This window comes from Phalacrocorax aristotelis, chromosome 12 (genome assembly GCF_949628215.1).
Source record: "Phalacrocorax aristotelis chromosome 12, bGulAri2.1, whole genome shotgun sequence".
In the NCBI taxonomy this organism is placed as follows: Eukaryota; Metazoa; Chordata; class Aves; order Suliformes; family Phalacrocoracidae; genus Phalacrocorax; species Phalacrocorax aristotelis.
This window is the reverse complement of record NC_134287.1, coordinates 1,227,757-1,242,045: the sequence shown is the minus strand read 5'-3', so window position 1 is coordinate 1,242,045 and position 14,289 is coordinate 1,227,757. Positions and strand designations below refer to the sequence as shown.

Sequence of the window (14,289 nt, the reverse complement as noted above, 5' to 3'; positions counted from 1 at the left end):
AGCCCCCGCGGAGAAGCGGCCCGGGGTCCTGCCGGTGCAGTTGCCATAACGACTGCCTGCAGGGCTCCCGCAGAAAGAGGCTCTGCCGCCGCCCCGCCGCCGGTTCGCGGGGCAGGGACACCCGCTGATCCGGCACGCCAACTGACGCACACCTCAGAGCTGGCCCTGGACGGGCGATCCCGGCCCTGGCTCGGATCTGAGCCCCGCCGCCTCAGGCAGCGTCAAGCTGCTGATCGCTGTTGGCAACAGGCTCTATAAAAAGACCCACCTGGCAAAAGAGCGAGGCCCACACACAGTGAACGAGTCCCAGATTCCCTGGAACAAGTCCCAGGTTCCTTGGAAAGCAATGACCTGCCTATGCACCCCAGCCTGCTCATTCCCTCCCAAAGTGGAGGCTGGTTTAGGGAAAGATCATCTTACCCCAGTGCCTGTTCTCTGGGGGTAGCTACCCACGCTACCTGGCTGCCCCGGACATGTGGCACCCACCCCTTGAGGGTCCCAGTGGCTCCCTGAGTTAGCACAGTGCTTTTCTCATTTATAGAAGGACAAATGAGGCAGGGATTTTCAATTTTCTAAAGGAGCTGAGAACGCCCCCAACCATGGCCTGGGACAGCCCTTCCTTCCCCTGCAGTGGGGGCGCAGAAAGCTCTGGGGGGACTGACCCTGATTCTAGACCAGGAGGGTTCATTTTGCCCTCAGAAGGTTTCAGCCTTGTGCTCACCCTGCTCCTGGTTCCTGCTGTGAACTGGAAGTGTGGCCTCTGGCAGGGAGTCCCTTAGTGTTGTTCCTGTAAGTGGATGACTCTGGATCTGGCTAGAAGGAGTCTTTCTGAAATAGTGGTCTTGGTCTAGATAGGAGGTAAGGGAGCACCAGTGAGCAAGGGAGCACAACACTCAGTTACAGTGGGACTTCAATTAAGGGTTTCTGTGCCAAAACAGACCTGGCTGGGAGCCCCCAGCTTGTGTCAAGTCCTTGCTCAGAGAAGCTGTCTTGTGGATTGCTTGTTATCCTTCAAGAGAAACACATGTGCTGGGCTGGCAAGTGGGACCTGCTTTGCTTCCACACCAATGTCTGTTTATGTTTTTCATTTCATCTGATCCAGCTGGGCTGACTGAGTCACTTCCCCAGGAGCTTACTCGGAGCAGGGCTCGGAGCAGGGCTGAGAGTCAGCCCAGATAGATTCTGGGTACCACAGGGAGCTTGGGAGGCACTGGTACAGCAGAGGCAGAAGTGAGACCCAGCTGTGTTTGTTTGGCCTCTGTTGCAACCCAATCTTCTCCTGGTTTGTGGCTGCAAAAGTTTGGCCCTGACTATGGAGAAGGTGAAGACTCTCCTACCTTTGATATCCAGTGCCAACAACAAGAGCTGGTTAGTGCAGGGCCATCTCCGCTGAGCTACTCATGGGACCGTTCAGGAATCTCACCTAATACAGCTCACTCCTGCCTGCTTGCAGGGCAGCAGTCGCTGTGCCAGGACTGGGGTGCTGCAGCCTCTCAGGCAGCGCTGGCTCTCTTCCAGTTGCAGCCCTCAGGGTCAGCATTGCCCTGGGAAGCAATGAACGGCTTTCAGACCCCACAGCCTGAAAACAGGTTCCCTAACACAACACCACAGCGGATGGTGTGGGGTGTTTGCTCTGACAAACCTCTTCAGCCCCTAAGCTTAGTGCAGTCCTAAGTTTGCTGTCTCAGCATTTAAGGGAGTGCAAGCAAGATGGGGAAGAGCAGGGTGAACATGCCAGCTATGTCAGGGCACAGCAAGGGTGGCTGCTCCTGAAAGGGCAGGGGTCTCACCAGGCAGAGACCAGGCACTCAACACCTGGCCAGTGCCCGGTGAGGGCAACCAGGGTCAGACACAGCCCTGTGATCAACAGGCAAGGCCATGGTGGTGGGTGGGGCAGGGCTGAGGTCCAGTCAGAACATCAACCCACAGGGGAGCATTCAGATCAACGGAGCCCATAGTCTAGCATAAGAACAACTAAGCTAAGCTAGAGACTGATTTACAGCACCAGAGCATTACGCAAGTAAAAATAAGAGACCCAGGCTGAGCTTAGAGTCCCTGGGCCCTATGGGCAGGAGTGGTGGAGGCGCTCCAGGTGAGGCTGGTTAGGGCCACTAAAGTTTATTAGTGCCCTCAGGGCCCTGAGAAGCTGTTGGTCTGTGTGGGAGTTAGCAGGTGAGTTTGAGATTATGGCCACTGAGATGTATATGCTGTGTACTGGGAGTCATGGCCAGTTCCTAACTGTGAAATACTTAGACTATTCTCTTTCTTCTCTACAGTTTGGTTGCAGAGAGAGCATCAGAGCCTGTTACTGCACTGTAGGGGTGTATACTGAGACACAGCTTTACGCCGTCAGGATGTCCAGTGGAGCTAGCAACCTAGGACTGCACCAATGGTAAGGGTCCTGAACCAGTACCCTTCTTGTGCTCATGTCTGTAATGTTTTCGTATACGCAGAGTGGCTGTGGTATGGCTGTACAGCACTGTAGTGCAGGCTTGGGTGGTGTTATCCACTGCAGCTTAGCAATGAAGGGACAACTTGAAGGACCAGAGCTTTGTTCTGCTTTGGTATCTCAGTCAAGAGCAAGTTTCTGCCTTTCTAGTAGTATATGCTTTGCCTAAGGTAGGTCTGCATTTTTCTCAAGAGGTGCCTGTAAGCTTCCTTTCTGAGTTTCAGTTAGTTGTGTGTTTCTAGTTGAGCCTTAATATGGCAAACTGGTCTGCCAAAATAGCTTCCTGAGTCAGTCCTGATGTCAGGGGAGGCCCCTTAAGACCTTGCTAGTCAAGCAGTAGGATGAGGGCAGACCTTGGGCAAAGACCTTCCTGCTATAAGCTTGGATAACTGCCAGTTTCTAGATTTTAAACAGGATGTGGGAAAAATTATCGCAACTACTCCTGTAAGATCAACTGATTCTCTTAATTTATCTTCTAAAAGGAAATAGAAAGGGCTGTGTTCCTGTTCATATGCAGGTCTACTGGTGTCTGTAAGTGCTATATGCTCAGGGATGAGCCTGGTGAAGATGGGTTGTGAGAGTGGCTAAATGGAGCTGACAAGCACTTAAGTGAACCCAGCTGGCCTGGCTTCAGTGCATGTCCTGTGAGCTCCATGGCACGGTGTGTGCCTGCCGTCCTTCAGGCAGTCCCAGCTCCTGGCTTAGAGGGTGCCCTTTGCAAGATCAATGAGCTTAGCCTTGGAGGTGCTTCCCTTTCAAGGGAGAACTGCATCTGTCATGACTCACCAGGCACATGCCCATTTATTCTGTTTTGTCCCCTCATAAGATGTTGTTTTGGACCAAGCGCCTCTGAATCTGCCTGTTCCCAGAAGCAGTGCTGGGCTGTGACACCTGTGGTGCTCACAGGGCAACTGGGGAAGTGTTGTATGGGGCCGACCACAGGTCCCTTCAAGGAGCAGGAACACTGCTCAGTCCCATGGCTCTGCAGTTATCTTGGTGAACACTGACGTCCTCTGAGGGAAAGCAGGGCTCCTGCGTCAGGCCTTGAGCGGATCCATAGTGACGAGAGACCAGGCTGAGCCCTGGCAGGGAGGAAGCAGATTAGCTCACAACTGCTGCTGCAGCTTTCTTGCATCTTCCTTAGAAACATATGGTGCTGGCTGCTCTTGGGGCCAGGGCACGGCCTCGGGTCTGGTCCTGCTGCCGTCTTCATCCTCCTGAATGTCTCCCTGAAGTGAGCAGAGACTTCAGCCAGCTCCACTGCTGTGAGGTGCCTAGCTGTACATTTGGAGAGTCTAGAGGAGCAGTTTGGTCTTGACCTCATCTTTTGGAAAGCAGGGGTGAGGTTTAGGGAATTGGGGCCAGAAAGGAGGGAGCCTTGTTGTTTGAAGAGCCGACCTTGAGTCAGGAACCCAGGCTTTGGCTATCAGAGGTGCTCCTAAATTTGCTGGCTGATCTTGGGCGAGTCTCCCCCACCTGTGACCATTGACTTTCCCCTTGCATTGAAAATGCAGTTCTTTCCACGCTATTGCCATGTCGAAGGTGAATTAAGAGGTTGGCTGGGTTTCCTCAAGCCTGCTGGGGTCCCTGGAGGCTGGTGCTGTGGGAGGGTATGACTTATCCTTAGGAGACTGGTATGGTGCCAAGCCAACCCTAACCTGTTGTCCTTATCTCCTCGTGTGATGGCTTGGCACCTTGCTGGCTAAATACCTTTAGCCTGGCAATGATCTGGGGGACGTGTCCTTTACAGTTTTCCACTAGTCTCAAGTGGGGCAAGAGGCAAGGTCATTTCAAGCACACCCGTAACTCTGCAATGTTACCACCTTAAGATGTGAGATATGGCTGCGTGCAGTACCCCAGAAGTTGGGTAAAACCTCTCAATGCTGTTTTCCCTTGGACTCTCGCCAGGATCTTTCAAAGGATCTGCCTCTATGTTCTCTCTGGCTGCAGGATAACTCTGACACCCTCCATCGCTCTTGGGGTTGGAGGGGACCACAGCTGGACTTCTTGGTTGCATGACAGAAGGTGTTGAGCTCACAGGGCAAACTCTGCTCTTAGTGAGTGCTGAGATTGCACAGTGCCACCAGGAGCCACTCTTAAGCTGGTGAAATGAGAACCTGTGCCTTCCGTTGAACTCTTCCCTATACATGCCACCTTCCCCTTTCTGTTTTTGAGAAGAGAATCTGATGATACAGTCAGGGCTAAAAAAAAAAATAAGTAGAAGTAAAGCAAGGACAAGCTGTGCAAATCAGAGTTGGAAGAGGAACATGCATGAGGACCTCCTAGCTACACCCGAATGCAGGGCTGTTCTGCAGCATCTCCCTCATAAATCCACTCTTCCCAAGCTTTCAGTGTGTCCTTTGCATGTGTCTTCACAAACCTCCACGTTGTCAGGTTTTGCTCAGTTTTCTCACTGTGCTTGTAATTACTCCTCCTTAACTGACCCTCTAGGGTTTCCACATCTTTTATACTATTCTGTATGTGACCACATCCTCCCTGTGCTGGACCAGGCTGTGTGCCTGGGGCTTCTGGTCTCTCTTCCACATAAGATACTTCCTGTATTCATTGCTCTTACTCCTCCTTGTACCTTTCCCCATGTGTGTCTTGAGGCTGAAGGTGGGGGAAGGGATCATATCTTCCTGTTGCAGAGATTAGCTGGAGAGCAGATCTAAAGATCTGCGCTGCAGCACAAGCTGTGTCCTGAAGGCCACACCAGAGAATTGGTGATTTGGGCGGTTTCAGACTAAATTTCTCTTCAGTGCAGTGACTCACTGCAGTGGGGTCTGAGTGACCTGCTGGCACCCAGGAAGCTCTGTCCTCAACACAGAGCACACCCCACCGGTCAGAAATCTCCCCACTGCTTTCCTTCAAGACCATCTTTTCCCTGAGTATCTTTTTACCAAAAGATACTCCCACACAATTGTTCCCCTAACTGCTGTGTAGGGAGATTATTTATGGCTCAAGCTGCACTGAGGCCCCACCTCCCACGTCCCCAGGACAGGTTTTACCACGCTGGCATTTTTGCCTTCATCCTGACTGAGCGATGCAGGTGCAGGGGGAAGACTGCTTGCTGCGCTGGTGCTGCCCAGGGCTGGGACAGGCTCAGGGGATTTCTGGAGCAGCAGGTGTTCCTGGGGCATTACAGAAATATTTTGTTACAGCTCACTTTGAGGCCCAGCATACAGCTTTTACTGCATCCTCCCTGCGCTTCTTCCAAGCCTGTGTCCCTCCTGCAGGAGGGAGCTGGGACACTGGGGAGGACACTGGCAGTCGGGCAGGTGGCAGCTGTCCCTCGCATAGACTGTAGTCTGCACGGGCTCATCTCTCTGGTAAGATGTTTTGAAGTCTGCCTCCTCTTCCAGCGTGCCGTTCGCCCTGAAAAATGCTGCTGTGGGCCCATGTGCCCGCCCCATGCCAGGGAGCTGCAAGAGGCACAGGACAGCATGGGTGTGCTCTCCCCTGATCCAGGTCTGGGCAGAAGCCTGAGGTTTGGGCAGGGGGCCAGGCAGCTTCTCCAGTGCTGCCTTTTTGCCCTGAGTAAGCTGTAAAGCAGCATTAGTATAACAGGCTGTCAAGGAAGGGTATTTTCACCATTTATCCTTAACCACCAGCCTGGTGGAATAACAGGTAAATGCATCAGCCCTTTAGAGACTTGGCTTATACTGCTGGCTTTTTTTAATACATAGCTAAGATGTGGTTGGGTGTTGGCACTGGAGGTCAAAGGCATTAATTAGAGGCATGTAGTTAAGTCTAGGCCCTGAAGAAACACATGCAACCTAATCGGTTGCCCCAGAGCCCTCAATGCAGAGATGAGGGGAGTTCAGCTTCCCTTGCCCTAACTGGCACCTATCATCTCCTGCGGAAATTGAGTTGCTATTTACATGGTGCTTCCAGTAAGTTGGGTGAGGAACACCCACCTGCTGACAGAGCGACTGCCCACACCTGCAGGACTATGCTGTGCCCTGAGGCCAAAGCACAGCCCCACTGATTTTGGCAGCAGGGTGTCAGAGTATGGCCCTTGTGCCCTTTGCAGTGCCTGAAGCACAGGCTGTGCAGAAGGAAATGGCTCTGACAACTCTCCCTGTGCTTGGGGGAGCAGCCCAGAGGTGCACCAGGGTGTTTCCTCCAAGTGCAGCTGCAGGAGAAGCTGTCGGGCCATGAGTGGTTGTGCCAGGAGAAGGAAAGCAGTGTCTGTATGTCTGCAAGAACTGGTAGCCAAGAGGGCTCAGGGACCACTCAGTGGGAAGCAAATGCGAGGATGCCGCTGCCCTTGTCCTGCATCCACTTGCTTTGGGGAGCAAATGTGTTGCAAGGGCCAAGAAGTCATGCAGATACTCACTGCAGAGCCAGGCTTGGAAACCTTGGTGCTTGCCACCAGGCGCTGCACCTGCATGGTCCAGCTGTGCATATGTCTTTCTAGAGACCACCAGGTGCAGTCTGTGGGCCTCAGGACAGGCTGCCGATCAGCAGTGTGTGACTACTGGAGCTCACTGGGGAAGGAGCCCTTGCCTACCACTCCCCATCCAAATGTCATCTGGATATGTACAGCTGCCAGGACAATATGACATACAACATAACTTCCAAGCAAGAAGTTCCTCATTGTGCTGCCCTGGTGACACCCACAGCCTTGGGAGGAAGTGGTGTTGCAGGCTTGTCAAGATGAGCAAGGGCAATGCTGGCTATAGTTAGAAAGAAAACTGGAAGCTGCCTGCGGCTGGTGGAGACCAGGAGGCTGAAAGGGATGACATGGAACTGGGTGGACTCTCATGCAGGAAGGATGTGGCACCTGCAGGCAAAGACTGGAGGTGCTGAAGTGACCAAGTGACAGTAAAGAGGGCTTCCTAGTGCACGGCACTCCTGGCACTGTAGAGAAACCCCCACTGGGTTGGAGCTGTGGGGTAGAGCATGGGAGACTCCACCTGGCTGCTTCTCTGTCACCTGCCAGAGAGGTCCCCTGCTCCTTCCTGCCCCTCATCAGCTGGGGAGGGACTCACAGCAGGGATGGGCTTTGGGAGCTAAATCCTGATCCAGCCAGGCTTATGTCAGTGCTGGCCCAACCCACGGATGTGGGCACATATCCTTCAGGAGTTACAGGGCAGCTGGAAGGTGAGTGGGATACGGAGCGGAGAGGGGTAGGGAAAGCAACAGCTACTGTGGGGGAAACACATGTGGTTTGGAAGTAAATGTGTTTTCTGTAGATGGCCGGATCTCCGGCCAGGGTGGCAGGAGAAGACCTCTCCCCTGCCCCTTGCAGCTCTCCACGGGGCTGCCTGCAGGTGCTGGGAAGGTGCAGACATGCCTTGTCCTGGTATGGACACACTGGGAAAGCTCTGAGCTCTTCCACTTGGTTAAATTTGTTGTTCTGGCTGTGGCTTAGAGAAAAGCCTTCCTGCTCCCCACCCTTTTGCCATCAAGAAGCTGCTGAAGGAATCAGGTCGTTGATCCTGCAGTAGTGAGGCCCCTAATTAGCTGAGCTTCTCAGAGTCTGCTGGGAAAGCTGGCTTGTGTGCGAGGCAGCTCAGGGACCTGCTGTCCCCAGCGTGGGGGAGAGGGTCCCTGTGCAGGCAGGAGCCTGGAGAAGGGGAGAGAAAATGGCAGTGCTTCAATGCATTAAATATGAGGAGAGCCTGCTGAGCCTTCTGCTTTCTCCCCACATCGCTGTGCCTGGGAGGGGAGAAGGGGACATACTTTCTGGGTGACAGTGAGGATGAGCAGGCATGGAGCTGGGCTCACTGCAGGTGGGGAAAGCAGCAAGGAGGGGCAGCTCTCCCCAGACTCCTCTTGCAGGCATGGTGTGCATGTAAGGCCCCAGCTCCCCTGTGCCTCTCCTCTTGCACGCATTTAATAACAATTGCTGGGCTGGGTAATAAAGTGCTGTTTAATAGCAAATCGATCTGGCAGCCTGGACGGGCAGGGAGCGCTGGCTGCCAGCCCCAGTGGCTGCTGTGGGCAGCACAGCGGCTGGTGGCGCTGCCACAGCATCTCTTGCCTTGGCACCCGGCTGCCCCATACCGGCTCTGCTCCCACCTGCCTCCAGTGCTGGCAGAGCCCCTGGGTGGGATGCAAAGGATGAAGGTTTTTTCCCCTTGTAGCTTGAAGTGGTTTCCTGAGACTGGGGTGGCATTCCCCATCCTTTGGGTGGCTGGTGACACAGCAGTGTTGGACCCCTGGTGGCCTGGGACACTGTGGTACCTGTGTGCTGTGGTGTGCTTGGGGTGAGACAGCCCCCCCCCCCTCCCCGCGAGAGATGAGTCCCCAGCATGGGCTCTGCTCCCCAGGGCAAGGGTCAGCAGTTTGCTGGGGGTGGCTGGTGTCCCAGGACACAGCAGGTTTTGTTGCCTTGTCCTGGATGTCTCCACGCGGTGGTGGGGCATGGGGGCATGCTGTGCTCTGCGGCCCGGGGCGCAGCATGCAGGGCCATGCAGCTCATGCATGAGGACACGTGCCCACAGTCACGCAGGAACATGCAGCGGGGACACGCCACGCATGGTGATGTGCACACCGGGACACAGGAACGTGTGCGGTGCTACAGCGGGACGGGGACAGGGGCACGCGCACCCCGGGGCCGGAGTGCGCCCGGCCGCCCCTCGCCTCGCGTGTGCCGGTGCCGCGGGGCGGGGCGCGGCCCCCGGCGAGGGTTTCCCATTGGCTGCCCGGGCTGTCAGTGGGGAGGAGTGACAGGCCCGGGCCGGGATTAGCGCGGCAGGGAGCGGCGGGCTGGGGCCGGTGGCACCGCACCGCACCGCGTCGGTCCGTGCCCGCGGCAGCGCGGAGCAGCGGGATGCGGCGGCGGCACTGCCGGTAAGGTGCGGGGAGGGGAGTGGGGCGCGGCGGGGGGAGGCCGGAGCGGGGAAACTTGCGGCAGTTGTTGCGGGGGCCGGGGCGGCTCTGAGCCCTCCCGGCGGCGATGAGCGGCGGGCGGCGGCACCAGGCTGCGGTGGCACCGGTGGGCGCTCGGCGGGGCCGGGGCAGGTGCGGGGGAAGGGGCGCGGGGCCCCTGCCCAGGCGGGGGGAGCCCGACCGGGGCGCGGCGGGCGGCTCCGCTGGGGGAGTGGGGGGCTCCGCCGGCCCCCCAGGCCGGGGGGGCTCCCGCCTCATCCGGATGGATGTCACATCCACTCAGGGCTGATCCCGCCGGGACGGGAGGTGCCGGGCGGGGGAGGCCGGGCTGGGGGGGCCGGGGAGGGAAGGGCAGGCTCAGCCCCATCTCGGAGAGTGGCCACGTCCACTGACATCCCTTCGGGAAGGAGTCACGAACGCGTCCCACAGCCCTAGGGCCGCCGGGCACCCTTCCTTGGTCACCAACGCACCCCGAAACCCCCCTCGTGTCCCTGCAGAGTGGCAGAGGCACCTCCTGGGGCCACCCTGCCCCAGCTCTGTCAGAGGGCCCCACTCCCACAGACTGGTTTCCCCCATCCCCTGGCACCGGGGCTGGCGGCGGTACCGTGCCCGGCACACAGATACTGCCCACCGTGCAAATTCAGCCCCCAGCCCTGCACCTCTTGCATCCCTCCCATTGCATTCATGTCCCGTTCCTCTTGCACCACCCCCAGCTCCTGCGCGTTGTCCCCCCGCACCCCAGGCGTGGGTGTGCTCTTCCCCCGCAGCGTAAGCGGTTCCTGCCGTCTGCTGCCTTCACCCCGCATCCCCCCGCAAGCGTCTGTGCAGGGGGATGTAACCATCCCCTGTTGCACTGGGTACAGCTCAAAGCAAGGGCCGGGAAAAAAAACCCTGGACATCCCCTCAACTGCTAAGAAGGGACAGCCAGGAGGAGCAAGTTTCTTGTATGTATGAGAGGTTTTATTGAACAAATGAAATCCCCCGCTGACACACAGCTCCCAGCTATCACACTGCAGCTCCCCAGCTTTTTCTCTTTGAAATCGTGCCCTGGGCTGCCCGGGCAGGCTCCCTGTAAGCTTTCCTTTGCAAGACTTCTCCTGCCTGCAGGCAGCAGGGCCAGCAAGGCTCCCTCCAGCCCAACTGGTGCCTTACAGCCCAACCCATTCATCACAGTGATTTAAAGAGCACCAGTTTAATTCACAGTTTAAATCAGCAAGCAGGAAGCCTTAGCTCCATCATTTATTTTTTTGATCTCTGTTTCATTCGTGCTTTTTACCTTTCAGTATTAAAGAAGAGCTCGCTGCGCTGGATGGTGGAGCCATCCGGCTTTGGTGGCTTGTAGGCAGGCATGGCCTTTACTCTGAATTTGATAATTCTCCTTGGATAACCAGGAGGACGTGCTGTGCTTATCTTATTTATTTTAGCAATAACTCACATGTATTGAGATAGGCTGTTTTTTATAGATTTGTTATGTTACAGTGAATGCCAGAACTTCTCTAGTGATAACTTTTTTCCTTGGCGTGTGTGTCAGTCTGCGTTGAGATTAAAAAGTGGAGTTTCATTTGAAATATATAAACCCCAAGTCTTTATTATTTATCGGTTAACTTCAGCAACCTTGAATGTGAACACAACCATAATGGGGAGAAAGATTGTAAAAACACTAACTGACATGTTAAACAGGAGAGCGTTTTTTTGCGGTGAGTGAATTACAGATTGCTGCTGCTCAGCAGGAGCCAGATTTTTTAGCAGTGTGATAGTGCAGATAGGTGGGCGCCTGCCCCGCAGGGGTGATTTGGGCTATTTTATTAAGAGTTATGTCTCTGCATCTCTGGAGCCTAAACACCATTGAAAATCCAGCCCCACATCCTTCAGGAGTTTGATCCTGTCTGGTTTGTACTTGGAAAGAGAGAGAAGAAATCGTGCTATTCTTCATTTGCAACTGGCATTTGGTTTCTCACTTTTAAATGATGAGGGACTAAGCGAGGGACTTAGTATCCTGTCATCTGTCAGAAGGCAAAAGCAGCCAAGGCAAAGTCTTCTGTGCACACCAGGATTTCGGAGAAACTCGGGGAAGGATGAGTACAAGTTTTAGCTCTGCTGGGAGAAAGAAAACCGTCAGCAGCTATGCCAGCGGTGCCGATGGGGGCTTCAGGTTCTGCCTTCCCCTGCAGCCAATGGCCCTGCTGTGTTGGGTTGGCTGGTCTTACCCCTGGGCAAGCTGTGTGCAGGGCATGCGTGCTCCATTCCCCCAGGGCAGGATTGTCATAACTACTGCTTTTTGGATCTGCAGGTGTTGACAGCTCTGTCTGTGCCACCGACGGTGGCTGCGGCATGTGTTGGTGTGACACGCTTTAATCCTAGGCTGACCTCCAAAGAGAGAGGCTTCTTGCCCATGCTGCTCATGTTAAACTCCTTGAGCAAGTGTAATTGGAGGATGTCTCAGTGATCCAGTATATAATTTTTTTCCCCTTATTGAAGTGATTTCAGTAGGCTGTGGGTAGTAAATATATTCAGCCTAAAGCAGGATGAATGAAACTAATTTTAAAGTGCATAGTGTGCTCTCCCGCTATGTCTGGAGGGTGCTGGTCTGTGGGGGAAGTGGAAGACAGCAAACACCCCAGGGTGGCTGGGGACCGAGTGAAGGGCTGCTGGCATCCTCGCAGTGGGTGCTGGTGGGATGCCCACAATGAACCTTGCCTGCTTCTTTTGGCAGGAGGGGATGTGAAGAGGGCTGTCTCACCTGGAGCATCTCTTTCTCCTGCCATGAGGGCAGGGCACATTTTGGCTGTCCTCCCCATGGCCCCGGACTCCTTCTTGAGTCCTCCCTCCCCTAACCAGCTCTCCTCGCCCTTGTTTCAGGGCTGCCTGAGGATGCATCGCCCCTTGACCTGGCCACCATCTCAGGGGTGCCAGGAACCTGCCTCGCCATCCCCGTGCTGCCCTGCCAGGCTCTGGACCTGACACCCCTGTGCCCTCCTCCGGCGGGATGGCCCAGGCGGGGGGACCTGTCCGCTTCCACCCCGAGGAGGGCTGCGCTGCCTCATCCCCACCGTTTGTCCGCGGGGTGGACCGGAGGCCCTGGCTGGTGGGGGGGAGCCCCGAGGCTGGGAGGTGCAGCCCCCCACGCTGCCTCACCCCCAACCTCAACGCTGGCCGCCTCCACCTCCTGCGCAAGGGCCTGGCCCCCGATGTCCGTCGATGTCCCCTCGGCCTCTACAACAGCACCGGCTCCTTGGCCCGCAAGCCAGCGGAGGCAGCTGCCTTCATCAACGGGAGCTGCTTGGGCGCGGGGCGGCTGACGGCCCCCTGCACGCCGCGGCGGGGCAGGCCCAGCCCAGCGCTCTCCTCCCCGGGCAGCTGCAGCCCACTGGTGCCCACAGCCCCGGAGGGACACAGCTCTGTTGTCACCTTCCGCTTCATCGAGAAGGCCAGCGTGCGGACCCTGGGCGGCCTGCCGTCCCCCCAGCCCTGCCGGGACAACGGCCCCCACAGCCTCAGCCGCAGCCTGGAGCTTGGCAGGGATGTGGAGTCCCCCCAGCCCCTACCCCTGCCCCAGCAGCGGCTCCTGCACACGCTGAAGCTGGAGGCCTCTGCATCCGACCCGCTCCTGGCCAGAGGCAGGACCTTGGTGGGGATGCAACCCTGTGGGAAGGAACCCTGCACCCTTGGCACCGGCTGCCTCTGCCACTCCCTCACCAATGGGCTGCCAGAGGACTTCCCCACCTTCACCAGGAGCCCCCTGAAGCCAGAGCCCCGACCCCAGGTAAGTGCTGGGGTGCCCCATTCTAGGCACGGGCTCTGCTTAAGGGTCCACCTCCAGCTCACCACTCTCCCCTCTGCAGGACAGTGCATGGCCGTACCCCCGGCAGAGCTCGGCCCATGCCCAGCGCATCGCCAGGGCCAAGTGGGAATTCTTCTATGGCTCCTTGGATGCCCCAAAGACAGGTAAGAAGTCAGGGGGAGGATGCACTCGGCCAGACCAACCTCTCCTTTGCAAGTCTGAATTGCTGCCGAGACTCTCCCTGGGGCTGCCCATCCCTCAGGATTTGTCGGTGCCCACTGGACAGCTGAGATCCCCCCAAGGCTGGCCAGTCTGTGTCCTTCTGGGGCCAGATCCTGCACGCACCAACCTCCCCGCAGAGCCCGCTGCAGCTGTGCAAAGCATTGTGCAAAGGGGGTGATGCAGAGCCCTGACCCCTGGCAGCCCCTGGCTGCTTCTGCAGAAGGGCTTCAGGGTTCAGATGGGGGCTCAGGGCTGGTTGTGGGTGCACTGGCACTGACAGCACCCTGTCTCTGCCTCTCCCACCCTTTTTCCTTCTGGCTCCCCCCTCCATTCCCAGATGCGGGTCACATGTATGACCGCTCTCGCTGTGCGTTTGGTGCTGCAGGAGTGGCTCTGAAGCGCTCCCCAGCGCAGCTCCCCACAGCTCTGAGCGCTCAGGGCTCCCTTGCAGGCTCCTCTGCCCCTGACTCCACTCCTCTGCCTGAGCCCCCCCAGAAGCCCGTCCATCCGCTGCCTGCTGAGCTGCCAGGGTTGGTGCCAGAGCACAGCCTGAACCATGTGGAGGTGGAGATAGAGATGTCTCCTCCGGGTGACCAGAAGCCTGGCTCCTGTGAGACTGGGATTATAAGGAGGACGGTGAAGTACTCCGAGACAGACCTGGACACTGTGCCGCTGAGGTGCTATCGCGAAACCAACATTGACGATATCCTGGCTGAGAAGGAGGAGGTGGATTCGGCGATTGAGAGCCAGAAGGACAGTGAGAGCAACCCAAGCTTCGAGGGCACCCCAGGAAGGAGGAACAGCACCCCGGAGGAGCCCCCTGCCCCGGGAACTGGCTGCCTGAAGGACAGGCTGCGGGACGTGGAGGTTAATGAGGACGATGAGGTGTTTGAGACGACGAGGAAGGAGAACAGGGAAAGGTGAGGCTCTGTGTGTGAGGGCAAAAAGCTCCTCTCGCCCTCATTATTACCCCTGTGTGGCAAAATGGGCTCTGCCA

The 14,289-nt window shown here is 56.8% G+C and overlaps 1 protein-coding gene across 1 annotated transcript in view; it reads left to right on the top strand.

Moving 5' to 3' along the window:
• The first annotated feature begins 9,143 nt into the window (after positions 1 to 9,143).
• PSD (pleckstrin and Sec7 domain containing) overlaps positions 9,144 to 14,289 on the top strand; it is a 37,900-nt gene continuing 32,754 nt past the window's right edge. Inside the window, exons 1-4 of the mRNA XM_075107585.1 lie at positions 9,144 to 9,250; positions 12,149 to 13,052; positions 13,132 to 13,234; positions 13,744 to 14,212. Of these exons, the coding sequence (XP_074963686.1) occupies positions 12,276 to 13,052; positions 13,132 to 13,234; positions 13,744 to 14,212 (1,349 nt within the window). The 5' untranslated portion in view covers positions 9,144 to 9,250; positions 12,149 to 12,275. The remainder of the gene's footprint in view (positions 9,251 to 12,148; positions 13,053 to 13,131; positions 13,235 to 13,743; positions 14,213 to 14,289) is intronic.